This window comes from Nothobranchius furzeri, chromosome 15 (genome assembly GCF_043380555.1).
Source record: "Nothobranchius furzeri strain GRZ-AD chromosome 15, NfurGRZ-RIMD1, whole genome shotgun sequence".
Lineage (NCBI taxonomy): Eukaryota > Metazoa > Chordata > Actinopteri > Cyprinodontiformes > Nothobranchiidae > Nothobranchius > Nothobranchius furzeri.
Window position 1 is genome coordinate 27,017,143 of NC_091755.1, and position 20,562 is coordinate 27,037,704.

General features: G+C 40.6%; 1 protein-coding gene across 9 annotated transcripts in view; it reads right to left on the reverse strand.

Annotated features, from left to right (window-relative positions):
* wnk3 (WNK lysine deficient protein kinase 3) overlaps positions 1 to 20,562 on the reverse strand; it is a 36,716-nt gene that overhangs the window by 3,594 nt on the left and 12,560 nt on the right. For 2 of the 9 annotated variants that reach the window (XM_015967829.3, XM_015967826.3), the window contains exons 2-18: positions 10,939 to 11,111; positions 10,371 to 10,591; positions 10,134 to 10,291; positions 9,921 to 10,009; positions 9,603 to 9,822; positions 9,136 to 9,454; positions 8,916 to 9,028; positions 8,643 to 8,834; positions 5,055 to 8,156; positions 3,864 to 3,907; positions 3,450 to 3,579; positions 3,235 to 3,351; positions 3,047 to 3,148; positions 2,928 to 2,967; positions 2,691 to 2,840; positions 887 to 2,604; positions 443 to 689 (exon numbers count right to left, since the gene is read on the reverse strand). In XM_015967829.3, the coding sequence (XP_015823315.3) occupies positions 443 to 689; positions 887 to 2,604; positions 2,691 to 2,840; positions 2,928 to 2,967; positions 3,047 to 3,148; positions 3,235 to 3,351; positions 3,450 to 3,579; positions 3,864 to 3,907; positions 5,055 to 8,156; positions 8,643 to 8,834; positions 8,916 to 9,028; positions 9,136 to 9,454; positions 9,603 to 9,822; positions 9,921 to 10,009; positions 10,134 to 10,291; positions 10,371 to 10,591; positions 10,939 to 11,111 (7,135 nt within the window). The remainder of the gene's footprint in view (positions 1 to 442; positions 690 to 886; positions 2,605 to 2,690; positions 2,841 to 2,927; positions 2,968 to 3,046; positions 3,149 to 3,234; positions 3,352 to 3,449; positions 3,580 to 3,863; positions 3,908 to 5,054; positions 8,157 to 8,642; positions 8,835 to 8,915; positions 9,029 to 9,135; positions 9,455 to 9,602; positions 9,823 to 9,920; positions 10,010 to 10,133; positions 10,292 to 10,370; positions 10,592 to 10,938; positions 11,112 to 20,562) is intronic. The other 7 variants (XM_015967827.3, XM_070544631.1, XM_015967828.3 and 4 more) reach the window with 7 other exon arrangements.

Genomic DNA, 20,562 nt, shown 5'->3' on the forward strand with positions numbered 1-20,562 from the left:
GGGGGTGGGGTGACATATGGAGGGGTATGTCCTGAGCACAAGTCACAGCTGGGCTTTACTCCAGAGCTCATCAAACTTTTGATGCCAACCTCTTCCTTCACCGTGCCAATGTCCCACCCTTCTCTACTGCCCACCATTACAGTCTCCGAGTAACTCGTGCAAACAAAGAAAAACTTTCAAGAAAATTAAAATTAGTGGAGAAAAGAAAATTTTAACAAAAAATATATATACAAACGGTAATGTATGCAGTGATGTTGACACTGACATATGAGGCATTTATGTCAAATATGATTAAAGTGATCATTTAGTTTTAAACATTAGCATGGATTAGCTCTTAAAGATTATTTACTGGGTTAAAACTAGTATTAGACATAGGAATTAATCCATGCCCCAACAACCCATGCTCTCTCTCTTGCTCTTTTGCTCCCTAAAAGGACGCTACCTTGTGGGACTCTGGCCTTCTTGAACAAGATGGCGGAGTGGCGCAGTTTGCATGCCCAGTTTTTGAATTTTCGAGTCCAGGATTTCTTGCTAACCGGATTTCTGATACTAGGACAAGTCAGGTTTAGGCCAAAATATCCACCTCCTGCATTGTGCTGCTGCTCTCCGTGCCTGAGAGGGATCGGTTGCTGACTGGGAGGCCACGGTGCGTCTTCAGTGGCAATGGTGTCAGAGTGTGGGAGTACAGCCTAGAATAGTTAGGAGAATTAGGAATGGCTGAATGGATGTGAGACATAAAAAAAAAGAGATGCGTTTAAACATTTAAATATTACAAATCATCACAGACAGGTAGTCACATTTACACACTTAAACATAAACACCAATATTAATTAAAATAAGCTCACAGAGAGATTTACTCAAAATATGTTCTTTAGTATTTACTTACAAGTACAGTTGGTTCTCCTGGTACTGGTTGGCCTGGGACACCAGCAGAGCTGTCCTGACATGGCAGGAGGAGGGTGGATGAGGCAGCATTGGAGGTAAGAGATGGACCAGGCTGTTGGTCCACTGGGCTCAACTGAACGAGGTTGGGCATGTCAAGATAAGCTTCTTCTCCCCTTCTACCCCTTTCTGGGTCGGGAGAGGTGGAGGAGCAACGGGAAGTGGTGGAGGAGGTCGTAGAGGATGAGGAATGAGGGGATGTATCAGATGAAAAGGCAGGTGGGTGAAAAGATGAGTGCTGGAGTGACTGTAGCTCAGATAACTCATCACCCCCTGCTGATGAGGAGGCAGCTGATACAGGAACAGATGCAGCTCCAGAGCACGATGCACCACTGCTGTACTCCTGATACAACAAGTTCCTCAGCTTCTCATCCAAAGTCTTGATCCGGTTGTCAACAAACCCCATTTTTGGGGGACCTTCACTGTCCGACTCAGCCACAGAGGATGGCTGAGCAGGGGAGGGTGTCATTGTGAGGGAGAGATTGGGTAAGTGGGTCTCAGTAGATCCAAGATGGAGGGGCGGCAGAGAGGAATCAGAGGAAGGGTTAAAAGCAGCAGAATAGCTCCCAGCGTCCTCTGTGACACTCGTCTCACCTGCGGACACCTCTGACTCTGACATCTGAAATGAAGACTGCTTCTGCGTGGAGACTGGTGGCTGTTTCTGTGGGGTGTCTGTGGCTTTGACCGTCTCATGCTGTTGTTGTTGCAGCAGCTCAGCAGGAACTTGGTTCTGATGTAGAATTTGTTGTGATACAGACGTGACATTTGGTTGTGCCTGCTGTTGGTTAACAGCTGAGGACAATGCTTGGTTTTGAGCGCCCATTAAAAGCTGTTGTTGCAGCTGCTGCTCCATCATTTTCTGTTGCTGTAAGTATATTGTCTGCTGCAGGTTTAGCTGCTGCTGCTCGGATTGCTGCGACAACAAAGCAGCTGGAGGTGCAATAACCTGTTCTGATAACTGCTGAAACTGGGGCTGCTGCTGCAGCAGCTGTGTGCCACACTGTGGTGTTTGCAGTGGTTGGGTCTGCTGTGTGGGTAAAAGTGGGATAAATGGGTGTGTAGGAACAGACTGCTGTAACAAATCTGTGTTCCCACACATAGTCAGCATCTGCGCTTCTTGCTGAGATTGAGTTTGGTTTTCCACTGATTTCTGCAGAGGCTGTTGCGATGGTTGTTCTTGCAGCAGCAAAATTTGTTCTTGATTGCCGTGACATTTTAATTGTGGTTGTTGTGGTGCTGACTGATGCGTCTCTTTTTCAAGATGCATTGCTTGCAGTTGTTGGTGCACTGATGGAGCCACCTGGGTGAATGTCTGCTGCTGCTGCTCTAAGACAAGCTGGCTTCCCACAGCAGAGGAGGCTGCTGCATTGGATACAACACTAGTAGACATACCAGGGAACATGGCTGAGGTGGAGGAAGACACAACAGCAGGAGCAGTGGACAATGTGGGGACATCTGCAACAGTAGGTACAAGTGGAAGAGAACTAGGAATGTGGAAGTCAGAGGCAGAGGTGGACATTTGTAGTTCAGTACACCTTGAGTCAATTAATGGGACAGAGATGGTTTCAGCCTCAGCTTCAGGAGGTGAAAGGGTGGTGTGGGGGGAAGACACTATTCCAGTGAAGGACTCAAGATTTTGAGATCCACCATCTTCTGCAACCACTAAAAAACAGCAATAAAAAACCTGTTATTTAATCACCAAGTTAAAAAAAAAGCAGTAATCAAATGGACCTATGAAGGGTTCTCACCTTTATCTCTTTGAGGAGATTGAGGAATCCTCGTCTCTGTAGTGGGTGGTGGTGTGACCGTGCCCTGGCTGGACAGGGAGTCTCTGTGACGAATGGTCTGGTTGATAAAGAAGCGCCAGCGCCCCACAGGAGATGAGTGTGGCGCAGAATCTACGAAGTAACCATAACGATGGTTTAGTGGTTATCCTACTATGAACAGTCCCCTGTTGGGTGAAAAAATTATATCCAAGAACTCACTTGAGCTACTGGGAGTGCCCAACTGGTCAGTTGATCCGGTCTGATTTAAAAAAAATAATTATTACTCATTCATTGTACAACATAACAGGAGGCAAGCAGACAGGTGAATATCCACATACCTGTGAATGTGTCTGAAGACTTCCATGGGCTTTCTTTACTATTGCTCTGAGCTCCTCCACAAATTTCTCTTTCTCTAAATCAAGGACAAAGTCCTCCTCCACCTAGGAAGGGAAACCAAAGGCAAACGGCTAAAATATGTGATCGTCTTTAGGTAAGAGTGAATAGATGTGCAGTATGAAAAGTTCACCATGTAATCTGCAATATCTTCAGGTGTGTCTCCTTCAATATCAAACTTGAATGTCACCATTTTATTACTGTGTGTTTCTAGCTGACATTCAACCATATTATCTCCCTTGCTGGAAACCTAGACATTTTAGGGAAAAATATTTTTTATTATGCAACCAGTATTTTCAAAAACAACATAGGGTAAACACAGACCAAGGACGTAAGACTTTTCTGTACCTGCAGCATGCTCAGTTGAAACTGATTTTTTTCAGGCTTCTGAGAGGAAGCTGTTTTCTGAGTCTTTGACTTTTCTAATTTTCCATTTGCTGAAGGCTGCATGGGGTCTTCTCCACTGGCTGGAAGAGATCTAAGAAGTGTATGGATTTTGATTACTGTCACAAAAAGTAAAATTTAGAATCATGGTAAGTAAAATATAAAGTAATTTAACAATGAACAGTGTATATCAATAAAGCTTTACATGATTTGTTAGATGAAAACTATCATAAAAGTGATTAAAAATTAATCATCAAAAGAAATGTCACAAAATTATTATATTTTTCTTTTCTTCTGAAATTTTTTTTTTTTACTAAACTCAAACCAGTGCTTTCACTGTTAGGTAAATAAAGGGTTCTAGATTGATGTCAGACATACCCTGATGAAGACTTTTCTGCGATTGTCAGGGATGCACCATCCTGCTGAGTGGTTCATGAACATATACACAAAATGTAAACATATGCAAGAAAAAATAATGATTTGCTAAATCAAATGTAACAATTAATGGTATTTGAAACTAATGACATAAATAACCAATTAAATCCTTTCCAGAAACATTGAAACTCCTGAACTGTAAGAACATGAGTATTTTGATGAAACACCATTTTATTTGGGTGACTGAACACACACATCTACAGAAATACCCTGAACACAATTACTGTGGCAGCTGTGACAAATTTCATTATTTATAGACAACTCAAATGTTCTGTTGTTTAAAGTGGTAGTGTGTAGTTTCCTGCCGCTAAGGGGCAGTAGATACATTTCAGGACAGTTACACAACATATCACCATGGCTGTTGCTAGTTTACGGTAAATGTGGTTTCCTGTGGAGGAGAAAGCATGTGCCCTCAGCGTGATTCCTCAGACTTTGATGGTCCTTCCGTTAATTCCATCGAGAGAATGCAATGCCATTTGTAGTTTTCTGGCGTTGTACTTACCGGATTCGCCAAAACATGGCGTCTAATATGGTGTCTAACATGCGCCATATTAGACGTCATGTTTTGGCCCCCAAAGATGCTAGACCCACATACACCCTATGTAGACCTGATTTTTATGGTTATATGGTACAAAGCCGCCAATATTTTTTCAACAACTGGACTTCATTTTATTCATTTTCAATAACGTTACGATGGATATTTCCAGAGATTAACTGTACAAACTACAGATTGTCTCCTTAGGTCTCCACAAAATGAATAATTTCAAATGCAAAGAGAACCAAACATCTGTAAGGTTATCAAATGGTTCTCATAAAATGCAAATAACTGTGTCCAGGGTACAACTTGTGTTTTTAGTGTTTTGTGTTATAACAATGTAAGAATAAGATCTTACAAACGTGTTTTATCTGTATTTATTCCTGAAGATAATTAAAAAGTTGTACTTACAGGAGACTAATAATGGAGAAGTGTGCATTATTTTTTTGAAAAACACCACTTCTCTTAAAAATCAGAATTTGTTAGTTAATCAAGAAGTCAGAGGTTTTTCCAAATATTTAAGAATTATTCTTAGATGATAACCCAAAATGAGAGAAATAGGTTGTTATTATCACAGCAAACATTAATATTCCATGTACCTGAGTGATGCCCAGTAGAGAAATGTCACAGTCTTGCAGCGAGGCTTGGGGCAGTTTGGGGGCATTAGAGTCAAGCGATTGTAGCGCAGTGACAGGCGAGGGAGAGGTGGGAACAAAGTCGGCCTGCCCGGGTAAGATTATCTGGGCTACTGGCAGAGATGTAGGAAGCTCTGTAGCAGGAGCAGTGCTGGGATGTTGGGATGGGACTGATGGTGGTGGTGTTGAGACACATGAGGTATTTGCAGAGCTGAGGGATATTTGTTGTGCAGGAAAGGCAGCATGAGACAAAGCAGGGTGTCCTGATTTTGGCATCTCATTGGGTGTCTGAGTTTGAGAATGACTTTGTGTGTGAACTTGTGTTTGTGTGTGGGAGTGTGTTTGGGCCTGGTTGCTGGTTTGTGTGTGTGTATGTGCTGGTGGTGTCTGTTTGGCTTGGTGCTGTGGGGATGGAAGACCAGCTGCCAATAGGTGACTGTAGGGAGGTAGGGTCCCACTCTGTGGCTGAGCCTCAGCAACAGTACTGGCCCCTGTCAGTGCAGAAGGATGCAGCACAGCATGTGGAGTTTGGGGACACTGTAGTGGGAGCTGACCCTCAGAGTTAAATGTGGTCAAATCTTGCTTTGGAGGACCTAGTTGTGGGGTAGGAGTTTGAACGGGCTGTGCTAGTAACTGGGAGTGTGTGGCAGTTTGGGCTGGGGATTGTTGGTCTTGATAAAAATGTTGGTAATGCTCTGCAGACTGAAACACAAATGGCCGGGACATGAGCTGGACAACTGTGGAGTCTGCAGAGGTTCCTGTAGATGGTTGCTGAGCCTTAACAACTGGAGGAAGTGTCGATTGGCTTTGAGCGTGAGCTTGTCCAGCCTGAGAAGCAAGGCAGTTGGGATCAACCACAACAGCATCAGTTTTAGACTCAACACTGCCAGTCATGCCTGGAGACAGGATCATGTGCGGAAAACAGATTACTGGTTGCTGATGAAATTGCTGTTGGGGAAAATGAGTCATATCAGACACTAAAGGCCGTATGGTTTGGTGGGTAGACTGAGCAACATACTGAGGAGTTAAAAAGCCAACTGCAGACTGGGGAGGCACCTGGCAAGGTAGCTGGCCTTGAGCCTCTTGTAGGAGATTGGGCTGGATAACACTTGGCATTTGAACATTTTGCTGAACACAAGTGCCATGATGGATCGGACCAGGAACCGAAGCAACTACAGCGGAGGGCTGAACACTACCTTGATGCTTTTGGCCTATCGTTTGAAGTCCAAAAGTTGGGACCTGGCTAGGTACTGCCTGGGACGTAATCTGGGTTATGGGTTGAGCAGCTACCGGATTCAGTATGGGAGTTACTGGTCCAGGATAATTAGCCTGCAAAGGAATGTTCTGGTTCTGGTGGACTTGCATTTGTTGCAGGGCCATTGTTGCTTGGGCAATAGCACTGGCCTCAACTGCAGCTTGAGGGGCTCGGGGTACTGGCTGGGCTAAAAACTGGACTGGGACCTGGCCTTGCTTCTGATGGTGAATATCACATTGTCCTTGCTGAGCGAGGACAACAGGAGACATCTGGACAGGGGTCTGTGTAGCTTGCATGGTAACTGGAACCTGAGTTGGTGAAAGTAAATGAGTTTGATGCTGAATTGTTTCCATCCCACCTGGAACACCTAATGAAAGAAGATGTTCAGTATTGGAGGTGTGGTGTTGCAGCTGTGCGATGGTTGGTTGTTGCTGCTGGGTAAACTGGCCAGTGTTTAGTTGTGGGATACACAGCTGTTGCTGCTTAATATGTAGCTCCTCGTTGCTTTGTGGAATAGGCATGGACTGTTGTTTCTCAGTTTGCTGTAGTTGAATGATGGCTGCTTGTTGCTCTTGAATCAGGTGTTTCATCTGAGCTTGCTGCTGTAATAAATCAGCTTGTTGCTTTTGTAACACCACTTGTTGATGCTGCTGTTCTAACTGCTGCTGCAACAGAGCTTGCTGTTGCTGCTCGATATGTTGCTGGAGTTGTACTTGTTGCTGCTCCTGCTGTTGCAGCTGCCGCTGATTTAAAATGAACTGCTTTTGCAGGTCTTGTTGTCCTATTACTTGTTCCATCTGCTGGATGACATTTTGCTGAGGCATTTGTTCATATTTCGGTTGTGTCTGCTGGGATTGTTGCAGAAACACAGTTTTCTGTTGTTGCTGCATACTTTGCAGTTGCACCTCTGTTTCTGCATTTTTTCCATTTTGGTGTTGTCCAATGTGCTGATGCAACTGGCTCTGCTGCTGCTGTTCCAATTGGTGTAAGAGTGAGTGCATGTGTGGCTCTTGATGCACAAGACCTTGCTGTTGCTGCAGATCTGTGAGTTGCTTGTATTGCAGAGGTTGTTGCTGTTGAAGCAATGCAGTTTGTTGCTGCTGATCAAACTGTTGCTGTACATATACATTATGGTTTTCAAGGTTAAAGGCCTTCTGCTGTAGCAGAGCTTGTTGTTGCTGAAGCTGTTGTTGCAGTTGTGACTGTATCATAGTTTGCTTGCAAGGATCACCAGCTGCTTGCTGTTTAAAAGCTTGAGATTGCTCTCCTGGCTGTGGAACTGACACTGCTGCCTGTGTAGCCATCACATGCTGTTGAGAAGCTGGCTGGACATGCTGCTGTACAAAGATGTGCTGCTCAGGCTCACGTTGATTTTTCTGGACAGCAGAAGCTGAAAGGCTCTGTTGATCCTGCTCTGGTGGCAGCTGAATGGCACTAACTTGTTGTTCAGTCAGAGTCACCTGAGCCTCCATTTGCTGTTGTGGCTGCTGCTGGAGGGTGGAAGTCTGGGGATCCATCCCTTTCTGTTGTTGTGAAACAATGGACTGCTGTGGGATCATGATGGGCTGTGTTTGCAGGGATGCAGCATGGGGGATGATGTCAGTGTGCTGCATGGGGGTGGCAGGGTGTTGGATCTGCTGAAGGTGGGACACAATTGTCCCTGCTTGCCCAGTGGGATCACAGACTGGCATGGATGTAGTGAAAACATTAATGGGTGCTTGTGGGGAAACAGGGGGTATATATGATTGTGAGGGGGGCACTGGGCCATGAGGTGTGGCAGTTTGAAATGCGTCAGATGGAAATGTTTGTGTCTACTCAGTGATAATTCCAGTGTGATGATAAGAAATGAAAAAAGGTAAGGGTGGGGGAGAAAGCAGTAGAGAAATTAGGTTTAGAATAAGCAAGGCGCATAAATCATGAACACATACGGCTTTAAACAACGTTTCCCACAGTGAATATGTGAGTGGTTTAATGCTGGCTGATCTTTCATTAGAAAAATAAATCCCATTTAATTTAAAAAAAAAACATCTTTACACACAAACTATACAATTTCCCCTTTTCTTGTGCCTAGTTTTACTCACCAACTTCCTGGGGAAAACCTTGTGTATTGTAGTACCAGACATTCAATCTTAAAGATTTATGAGGGTATGAAGGGTGTTATTAGATATTTAATATTTAATAATTGTTTAAGGGAAAAATGTCCAAATGAAACTGAGCAGTTGTCATTAATGTGTAATATTTTAGCCCCTGTATAAGTATGGCTTTTGTTTTCAGAGATGTATGACCCCCATTTTCACCTGAAGATGATGCTGGGGTACACTTGGCGATACCTGTGGAACCATGGTGGTGGGTTGAAGAAATTTCTGAGCTACAGGTCCCCCTTCACCTTGCATGCTGGACATGCTAATGCTCTGATCAAGAGGCACATTTGGACCACATCCGCTCTCACCAGAGCTGAGCATGTGTGGGTTTGCCATTGCGACTGTGCTCTGCACCACAAGAAGAAAATGAAATCGTAATACACTCAGCAAATTTCTATCATTCATCAATACAACGAAGCATAGACTTACAGATGCCATGGCAGGGAGAGTAATCTGGGAGTGTGACCCCCCTTGCTGAGAGTAAGCCTGACTTTGTCCACTTGCATAAGATTCACAGCTGGCAGATCCAATGCTTTCACCTTCTGGGTAAAAACAAGTCAGTGTACATAAAATACACATTTTTTTTCCCAATTTGCTAATCAAAATTTCCTCCACATCAGATGTTTTAAACACTTTGGAAAAACTCTACCTGGCAAATTCAGGGTCACTGCACTAAAAATATGTTGCTGTCTGACATGCTGGTCTACTTCAGGCAGCTCCTCAGATTCCTGAACCGCTCCTGTTTCTCTCCCTCCTGTATGTCCACCTGCCCCTAGCAGCAGTGAGGAGGGGCAAGAGGGATTAGAAAAGGGGTAGGAGGTGAGAGTGGAGTCTCTTCGTTCTTCGAAGCCTTGCTGAAGAAGTTGCTGCTGTCTACGCTCTCTGGACTTTCTGATCAGATTCACACGATCCCGGATGGATTTTCCCACCACCTTGGCATCACTCTCATGGAAGAAGCCTGACTTCACCTTTGATAAAATAGGGGAGTGAGAGCAAATGAATAATAGGCAGAAAAATGGTTTTCTGGGTCAAGAGTATACAGAAATGTCCACTAAATGAACTTTTAACATCAAAGCCTAGTAAAGATCACCATGTCAGATTATTCTTATTTCCTACCATTTCTAAAGCTACTTCTTCAGCACTATCATTCTCCAGGTCATAACTGAACTCAATGGCCTCATTGTCTTTGTGCTTCCCCTTTAGCTTCTTAGGGTCTTCAACCCATATCCGAAGAGCCAGACAGTCCTGCGTGCCTGTGTCCTCCTCTGCTAGCTCCACTCGAACCCCCGTGTCTTCTCCAAAGAATGCATGGTTTAGAAGGTCTCTGATGGAGAGTCTATAGAAAGATAAAGATGTTTAATAGCCATACAATCAGTGAATTTGCATGAAATACATGCAAAAAGCCATGTTGTGGAACCGAACAGTTATTCCCACCTCTGGCTTTTGTTTTGACGAATACAACCTTCAATGATCTCCTTGATTTCTGGATCATTCACTTTATCAAAGCTGGCTGGTTTTATACCCTGTCAAAAAAAAAAAGAAAAAAAAAAGAAAAGGAAACAATAGTTTTTATAAAACTAGATCTTGAGCTATTTGATTGAAGGAAGGATTGTAAATCATTACAATAGTTTGGTCAGAAGCACTCACACTTGTGACTTTGCGATAGATCTGAGCAGCATTTTGGCATTCAGAGTACGGGTACTCGGAAGTAGCCATCTCTAGCATACACATCCCAAAGGCATACACATCCACTGACTCGTCATAGTGCTCCTCATACATCTCTGGAGCCATGAACTCTGGGGTTCCTAATTAGACAAGAAAATAGTATAAACAACCTAAATTGTTAGTGCTACTTCATTACACTTAATGACACAATTGTCCTACCAATGACACTTTTGGCAAATGAGGTCCTCATAAGAGTGGCTAGACCCAGGTCACCTATCTTGACTGATCCTGTGGGACCTGTTATGAAGATGTTGTCACACTTAAGATCCCGGTGGACAATCGGTGGAGTCCTGGTGTGAAGGAAGTGAAGGCCCTTCAGAATTTGCCTGCACCAGCTCCTTAGAACTTTGGGTTTCATCACCTTAAAACGCTTCAGGTAGCTGTTCAGAGAGCACAAAGGCAGTCACTCAAAAGAAATACTGTAATCAAGAGACAAATCAATACCAGTACTCCTTACAGTTAATGTATTGTCCTACTGGGTCCTACGTTTACCAAGTATGGCTGAGTGTGTCACAAAGCTCCATGTTGGACTGGTGATCTGACTAAAATGTATTCCTCCTCTCACTCTGACAAGGGTGAGAAAGTGGCACGTGTCTTACAGAAAATGAGCAAGCCTCTAAGACAACTTGTACTACAGAGCTTCAAGCATTTTTAAAGAAAGTTTTTACAACCTAAAATAAGAAAATTGCCACTGAGAAGAAGTGATAATTATAAATTCTATACTGACGTTTTGAGTGTTCCTGATGTCATAAGCTCTGTGACCAGTACAATGCACTTCTTTCCACGCAGCGCAGACTCCCATGAATCATAGAAGCGAACTATGTTGGGGTGCTGAAGTCCTTTTAACATCTCAGCCTCTTCTTTGAAGCGCTGCTGCTCTGCTTTGGTCAGCTTTCGGTCCTGAGGATAAATGATGTGATGATGAGATGAAAATTAATGTAGTTATAGTTTTCATCAGATTGATGCTACGCTGTTCTGTTGGTACAGTCAACAAATCAAATGCCTAACTTGCACAACTCCAGCAATGACCACTACTGCCTGTAGACGGCACTAGTAACATAAAAGTGCAGTAATGTCAAGGCAACACCCTAGCTATAGCTTTATAAATATGCATCTGCTGCATTTGCCACGTCTTATGTTGCACAGAATGGATGCTGCAGAAACTAAGGCATCAGGAATTCAGAGAATGGAAATGGGAATCAGTCTGTTAATCACGGTAAATGCTAGTGCGAGATTTCTTGTTATTAGAACAGGGAACTTGGATTTTTTCTCAAGTTAAAAGAAAAATGTTTAATACTAGTTAATTAAGTTGTGATCAAAACCAAATCAAACGGTCCCAGATTTCTAGAACCGTTAGTGTTCTCATGCAAAAATACCCATACTTTATCATTTTCTACCAACATATTTCTTAAATTAACCTTATGATGTGACATATCATATTTACAAAGTATTTCATCTAGGAGAAAATCTTATAAGTTTCTGAGAACAAATGTGGTTTTTCATCATATGCATACAAATAATCAAAATAATTCTCAGTTGTGGTCTTTTACTTGCGTAGAGTACACACCTGCAATGTTAATTAAGTACAGGCAAATGAATGAAAGGAAATTATAGCTAAGTCTGAAACACGATGAGTCTGACTTCACATCTGGGAGAGAATCCAAAAGCAGTCACTTCCATGTCACAGACAGACCTGGCTATAAATAGCAGTCATCATAACATCGACTTTCCACTGATCGATTTCATTGACGCTGAGCTTTTGGCTTTACTCAAATCCCAGAGAGGCATTCCCCAGCAGCAAACATGCTGAATTCCCTTCATGTAATGTAATCTTTTGTCTCTTTTTGCTCCATGTTTATTGTCCTCATGTTTGCAGCTTATGCTTATACTGCTCAGCCAGTATTTATGTATATGTTCTCTTGCTCTGTACACTGTCTTGGTGTCCTTTACTGGGAATGTTAGTGCAGAAGGCAATCCCTTCTCTACTCTATAACCTAAGATATTCATTAGTGGTACCAAAGTCAGTTCCTTATTGCTCCACTATGCCTTAGAAAAGGCCATGCAGATATGACCTACCATTATGAACTTATTCCTCTAATAATGACTAACTCACACTAATCATATACACACATTTCTGCTGGCATGTTAAACCATGCTTTCTGATCCTACATTCCCAAGTAGTCTTCTTTTCAGCATGAATGCAACCAAATCTGCCTAACATAACAAGGTTCGCTTTCTAATGCAATGATTTACTACATCTGTCTGAGCTTCTCTGTCCTTTATCCGACTCCTCGTCACTCTCCCTTACTGTCTGAGGCAGTGTGACAGAGCCTGTTTGTGTGTCTCTGTCTGATGCCTCCTCAGCGTCTACTGCGTCAAATCAGACAGCCGTAGGTAGCAAAAGTCACAATGAGTTCAGATAGTGTCTAGATGAATATGTCTAATTGTGTCTAGACAGCTTAACACAGATTCACCCCCTACTCCAAACCAACTCATGGACGTGCATGTAGTTTCTTAAAAATCAGTCACCTGTCACTATCTCTTGTTGCTTTATGATGATATGACTTACTTTTGAGAGGAAACTAAGTATATAAGCAGCACTGGTAAATATTCTACTTCTATAAAGACTGACCAGTAGTGGGAAGAGTTCTGCCTTTCTGAAATGGAGTGTTCTCTGCTAATTCATCAGGTATGTGTTTGTTCTGTGTGCGCATGAAGCAGTACAAGTGATAACGCTGCTAGAATTCATATTTGTATCCTTCTCAGCAGCAGCACTGCAGGTGCTCTCCATGTCCAAAATGTGCGTAAGCCAGGCCCTCGGTCAACTTAAAGTTGCGCACATTTTCCCGCTAAGTTTTCTTTTATGAATCCCAAAGTTTGCATGGAAAGTTGCTTACGCAGTTTTCCAACCCCGTTTTGTGCGTGAGCAAGCTTGATAAATGAGGCCCCTGATCCTTACAATGTCTTCATGACTCGTTTTGTTATTGCGCAGACATTTGTAGATACTTGTTTTTACTTCTCTTTCAGTCTTTTGAGGGGAAACAGCAAACAATACCATGTACCACAACACAGGTATTTTTACTGTTTGTCAGTAAAAGCTTGTTGACACAATACATCGTAAAATGTCATCAACTCAGAATGTGTTCCTCAAGTGAACTAATGAGACAGGCTTTCTAAATCAACTAATGGAGCTGTTCTTAGGTGGTGAGATTTCCTAGCTCTTTCATATATTTTTCAGAGTGTTTTTTAATTGATTTAATAATATTTTAGATGTTTTTTTCTGCCATGTCATGGCCTCTCACACACAATGAGACTTTTTTAAATTCATGCAGACATCTGTTAGGCAGAAGTTTAAGCTGCAGGTTATAAATCTGCCTCATAAAACACTGAGACAAGGTATGACTACAATGCACATTTCAGAAACGCTAAAAGGCCGGGGTCATGAATACCAAAGCATGTGAGCCCTAAAACTTCTATTTTGGAAATCTCTGCATAAGTGTCAGGTATCACCGAGATTATTTCCAGAACATAGTCGTGTCTGAAAAAGTCCCAAACAGATGAAAAGGGTTGATTTCCTGTAATGTCAACAAAAAGAGAATATAAATTTATCTGTAGTTATTTGTAAATTTGTGCATCTGAAAGCATTTTGTTGCTATGCAGCATAGGTTAAAGTGTGTCAGCGTTTCAAAATCCAAGGTGGTGAATGTCTGAGGTTACGTTACTGTAAGCTACAACAGCTCTGACTAACAAGATTGATTACTCCGTAAAGGTCAGCCTCTGAGCCAGATTGGAGCTCTTTAACAGTAGGCAAATTTCACAAGATTCTATAAACGCCTTTAGCCCAAAACAACGATCAACTAATTTTTAAAATAAACACCAGTTAACTAAAAATGTGATTAACTCCATATTTTGATGCTTCATTACTGACACCTACACAGATATTATGTTTAACTATTAAAGATTAAAGTCCCATCATTTGTGTGTAGTAAAATTTGTCCATGCATTTGACCCATCTCCATGGGGAATGGTGAGCTGCAGACACGGCCGTGCTCGGGAACTATTTGGTGATTTAATCTCCCAATCCAACATCTTCAAAGCGGAGTGTCAAGCAGGGAGGCATTGGGTCCCATTTTTCTGGTATGATTTGAGCCCCGATCTCCCAGTCCCAGGAAGAACACTCATACCACTCGGCCACTAACAAGAAGAAACATCCCATCTCTGTCAAAATGGCGTCTCAGTTTTGCTTTTTAAACAAAACAAACAAAAAAAAATTACTTGAACACTAACCCAAAGAGCTCCCAATTATTTCAGATGGCTCCCTGAAACAATATATAAAACTATTTTTGTAAGTGCTTCAGCTTTATTCATTTCTAATTGTTTGAATGCTGTTAAGCATTCAAACTATTGTTTTCCTGTTTCTCTTTATTGTTTGAATGCTGTTAAGCATTCAAACTATTGTTTTCCTGTTTTTCTTTATTCTTATTCTGCTTCCGTACACTTTTTGAACCGCTTCTTCTCCTTCAAATTTTGAGCTATTTCAACTATTTTATACCAAAACGTTTAGCTCGTTTAGCTCTTTCCGGCTATTACTTTTGGCATTGACATCTTTAAAATTTTTCGAGTTATTAAGCTTTTTCTGCAAAAAAATTCCCATTGAAATGAATGGGATTGGTCAATTTTCAGCAAATTCCTATCACCTTTTTGACCTAAAACTCTACTGGGTTCCTTTTAAGTCAGAGACTTCATTCAAAGTTTAACAAACTCACAAGACTTTCCTGTTTAACATATTAAAGAGGCTTTTTGATATCTTTTACGGTTTTTCTAAAATCGCAGGTAGAAGTTGAGGTACGACTTGAAATTTTCAGAAAAATTCACAAAAGTTATAATGGGGAAAGATAGGAGCAGTGACCCTCCCTTGCTCCATTTCTGGCATTGTAGCAAGAGAACCGTAGGTCCGATTGAAATGAAACACACACTGGCTTACAGCTAACAAAAATACCTTCGTTTTGAGCTATAATCCATGACTGTACTCCAAACATTGTGGTCGTACGGTTAACTTGTTTGAGAAAATTCAAATTTAAAAAAATGTCTCTCCCCACTGTAAACTGAAGATTCCGCACTCTAACTTTTGAACTTCACATCTTCTGTGAACAACTCTTTACTACCCCCAGACCGTTTGGACTACCAAAACAAATTATAACTCAAAAAGTAGGAATTTTTGTCAGCTTTTCAGAATGGGTTTCATTTTCTCTGTAGGTGTTACCGTTCTTTAGCTACAAGCCTCAGAAGGAGGAGAGACCCAGATTCTGTCTCATTGAAACCCATGTTAAAGGAAGAGAGATTTTCTCCTGAGATCGGCTTCACACAGCTAAAAGTTTCTCGTCATAGCTTCTAGATAATTCATGGTAGGCACATACAAATCAGCACAGATGATCATCAAAGTCTTCTGCCACTCACGCTTTTTGAATTTTTCAAATCGGTGCAGTACTTTTCGAATGGTGATGAGAAGTTTGACAGGTCCAATTTCACTTCTGAAGGACAGATTTTAAGGCTTCTCTCATTAACAGGAGTACAGCTGCAGGCCTCCAACAGCCAAGGGGAAAAGGTGGGAAAACAGTGCTGCTCTCTGATTGGTTGAGAGTGTTCAACCATTTTCTGTCCAATCAGGATCCAGCACCCACACAAATGACACATCAAATCGACCAGTTTGGTCTCAGGAATCTTGTATTCAATTTTAAATGCGTTATCTGTTACCATGGCAACACAAGAAGCTACATATCACTTTAATCAAGTCTCATAGGAATGAATATTAAAAAGCTGAATGTTGAGCCAATAACAGACTCCTGTTTTTGATCTTTTTGAACCATTTGTACTTCAAACTAGAAACATGTTCAATTTGATTGACCGTCAGAAGGTGGGAAAGTGCCCCGCTCCCTCCCAGCTCCCTGATTGGTTGAGAGAGGTCAATCATCTTCCGGCTAAATGGAAGTACATACCCACGCATGTGAGGCATCAAATCGATCGGCTAGGCCTAAGGAATCCATCCATCCAACCAACCAACCAACCATCCATCCATCCATCCAGCCAACCAACCATCCATCCATCCATCCATCCATCCAACCAACCATCCATCCATCCGTCCTATCCCTGCATCCATCCATCCATCCATCCATCCAACCAACCAACCAACCATCCATCCATCCATCCATCCATCCAACCATCCATCCATCCATCCATCCATCCAACCATCCATCCATCCAACCGACCAACAGACCAACCATCCATTCATCCATCCATCCATCCTTCAATCCCTCCATCCCTCCATCCATCCAAGCAACCAACCAACTAACCAACAGACCAACCATCCATCCATCCATCCATCCATCCAACCAACCAACAAACCAACCAACCAACCAACCAACCAACCAACCATCCATCCATCCATTCATCCATCCATCCATCCATCCATCCATCCATCCAACAGATCAACAGACCAACCATCCATCCATCCATCCATCCATCCATCCATCCATCCATCCCATCCATCCATCCAACCAACTAACCAACCAACCAACCAACCATCCATCCATCCATCCAACAGACCAACCAACCCACCATCCAACCATCCATCCATCCATCCAACCAACCAACAGACCAACCATCCATCCATCCATCCATCCATCCATCCATCCATCCATCCATCCATCCAACCATTCATCCAACCAACCAACCAACCAACCCCATACACTTAAAACTAAAGTAGCAGCATAGCTGACAATTTAACGCTAGTCAGCTCATTTGAACAGTTTTGCTTTGTTTCAGCTTCAGCAATTAGTTTCTGAATTCAGCATATGATGCTTATTTCACAGTTCAGCTAAATGTAAAAATTAAACTGTTAAACTAGTCCTACTGAAATAACAGGTGTTTAGACATTTTAGCTGTCCAATTTTTTAAACAGTTTTCACAGATTTGTTTTCTGCTATTTAGGATTAGTTTTCTTGATTCTTCACTTACTTTTTGTGCTTTTTTTTTTGCTTCTTTGTGCTTTTTGCTTTCACATCTTTCACTACGTTCAGCTCATTTAACAGTTTAGCTTAGTTTCAGCTTACTTCAGCTATTCAACAACTTCAGCAATCCGTTTCTGAATTCGGCTTATGCTACTCATTTCACAGTTCAACTAAATATAAAAATTAAACTGTTAAACTAGTCCTACTCAAACAACAAGTGTTTAGACCTTTTTGCTGTCCAGATTTTTAAATAATGTTCAGATTTCAGTTTTCTGCTGTTTAGGATTGATTTGTCCGGTCTTCACTTTTTGTGCTTTATTTACATTTTGGTGCTTTTTGCTTCTAAATCTTTCAAAACATTCAGCTCGTTTTAACAGTTTTGCTTAGTTTCAGCTTCAGCAATTAGTTTCTGAATTCAGCATATGATGCTAATTTCACAGTTCAGCTAAATGTAAAAATTAAACTGTTGAACTAGTCCTACTAAAATAACAGGTGTTTAGACATTTTACCTGTCCAGTTTTTTAGACAGTGTTCACAGATTTGAGTTTTCTGCTATTTAGAATTAGTTTTTTTGATTCTTCACTTACTTTTTGTGCTTTTTTTTTTGCTTCTTTGTGCTTTTTGCTTTCACATCTTTCACTACGTTCAGCTCATTTAACAGTTTAGCTTAGTTTCAGCTTACTTCAGCTATTCAACAACTTCAGCAATCCGTTTCTGAATTCGGCTTATGCTACTCATTTCACAGTTCAACAAAAAATTAAACTGTTAAACTAGTCCTACTCAAACAACAAGTGTTTACACCTTTTTGCTTCCAGATTTTTAAATAATGTTCAGATTTCAGTTTTCTGCTGTTTAGGATTGATTTGTCCGGTCTTCACTTTTTGTGCTTTATTTACATTTTGGTGCTTTTTGCTTCTAAATCTTTCAAAACATTCAGCTCATTTTAACAGTTTTGCTTAGTTTGAGCTTCAGCAATTAGTTTCTGAATTCAGCATATGATGCTAATTTCACAGTTCAGCTAAATGTAAAAATTAAACTGTTGAACTAGTCATACTAAAATAACAGGTGTTTAGACATTTTACCTGTCCAATTCTTTTAGACAGTGTTCACAGATTTGAGTTTTCTGCTATTTAGAATTAGTTTTTTTGATTCTTCACTTAATTTTTGTGCTTTTTTTTGCTTCTTTGTGCTTTTTGCTTTCACATCTTTCACTACGTTCAGCTCATTTAACAGTTTAGCTTAGTTTCAGCTTACTTCAGCTATTCAACAACTTCAGCAATCCGTTTCTGAATTCGGCTTATGCTACTCATTTCACAGTTCAACAAAAAATTAAACTGTTAAACTAGTCCTACTCAAACAACAAGTGTTTACACCTTTTTGCTTCCAGATTTTTAAATAATGTTCAGATTTCAGTTTTCTGCTGTTTAGGATTGATTTGTCCGGTCTTCACTTTTTGTGCTTTATTTACATTTTGGTGCTTTTTGCTTCTAAATCTTTCAAAACATTCAGCTCATTTTAACAGTTTTGCTTAGTTTCAGCTTCAGCAATTAGTTTCTGAATTCAGCATATGATGCTAATTTCACAGTTCAGCTAAATGTAAAAATTAAACTGTTGAACTAGTCATACTAAAATAACAGGTGTTTAGACATTTTACCTGTCCAATTCTTTTAGACAGTGTTCACAGATTTGAGTTTTCTGCTATTTAGAATTAGTTTTTTTGATTCTTCACTTAATTTTTGTGCTTTTTTTTGCTTCTTTGTGCTTTTTGCTTTCACATCTTTCACTACGTTCAGCTCATTTAACAGTTTAGCTTAGTTTCAGCTTACTTCAGCTATTCAACAACTTCAGCAATCCGTTTCTGAATTCGGCTTATGCTACTCATTTCACAGTTCAACTAAAAATGAAACTGTTAAACTAGTCCTACTCAAACAACAAGTGTTTAGACCTTTTTGCTGTCCAGATTTTTAAATAATGTTCAGATTTCAGTTTTCTGCTGTTTAGGATTGATTTGTCCGGTCTTCACTTTTTGTGCTTTATTTACATTTTGGTGCTTTTTGCTTCTAAATCTTTCAAAACATTCAGCTCATTTTAACAGTTTTGCTTAGTTTCAGCTTCAGCAAATAGTTTCTGAATTCAGCATTTGATGCTAATTTCACAGTTCAGCTAAATGTAAAAATTAAACTGTTGAACTAGTCCTACTACAATAACAGGTGTTTAGACATTTTACCTGTCCAATTCTTTTAGACAGTGTTCACAGATTTGAGTTTTCTGCTATTTCTATTTAGTTTTTTTGATTCTTCACTTACTTTTTGTGCTTTTTTTTTTGCTTCTTTGTGCTTTTTGCTTTCACATCTTTCACTACGTTCAGCTCATTTAACAGTTTAGCTTAGTTTCAGCTTACTTCAGCTATTCAACAACTTCAGCAATCCGTTTCTAAATTCGGCTTATGCTACTCATTTCACAGTTCAACAAAAATTTAAACTGTTAAACTAGTCCTACTCAAACAACAAGTGTTTACACCTTTTTGCTTCCAGATTTTTAAATAATGTTCAGATTTCAGTTTTCTGCTGTTTAGGATTGATTTGTCCGGTCTTCACTTTTTGTGCTTTATTTACATTTTGGTGCTTTTTGCTTCTAAATCTTTCAAAACATTCAGCTCATTTTAACAGTTTTGCTTAGTTTCAGCTTCAGCAATTAGTTTCTGAATTCAGCATATGATGCTAATTTCACAGTTCAGCTAAATGTAAAAATTAAACTGTTGAACTAGTCCTACTAAAATAACAGGTGTTTAGACATTTTACCTGTCCAATTCTTTTAGACAGTGTTCACAGATTCGAGTTTTCTGCTATTTAGAATTAGTTTTTTTGATTCTTCACTTACTTTTTGTGCTTTTTTTTGCTTCTTTGTGCTTTTTGCTTTCACATCTTTCACTACGTTCAGCTCATTTAACAGTTTAGCTTAGTTTCAGCTTACTTCAGCTATTCAACAACTTCAGCAATCCGTTTCTGAATTCGGCTTATGCTACTCATTTCACAGTTCAACTAAAAATTAAACTGTTAAACTAGTCCTACTCAAACAACAAGTGTTTAGACCTTTTTGCTGTCCAGATTTTTGAATAATGTTCAGATTTCAGTTTTCTGCTGTTTAGGATTGATTTGTCCGGTCTTCACTTTTTGTGCTTTATTTACAATTTGGTGCTTTTTGCTTCTAAATCTTTCAAAACATTCAGCTCATTTTAACAGTTTTGCTTAGTTTCAGCGTAAGGCAAATAGTTTCTGAATTCAGCATTTGATGCTAATTTCACAGTTCAGCTAAATGTAAAAATTAAACTGTTGAACTAGTCC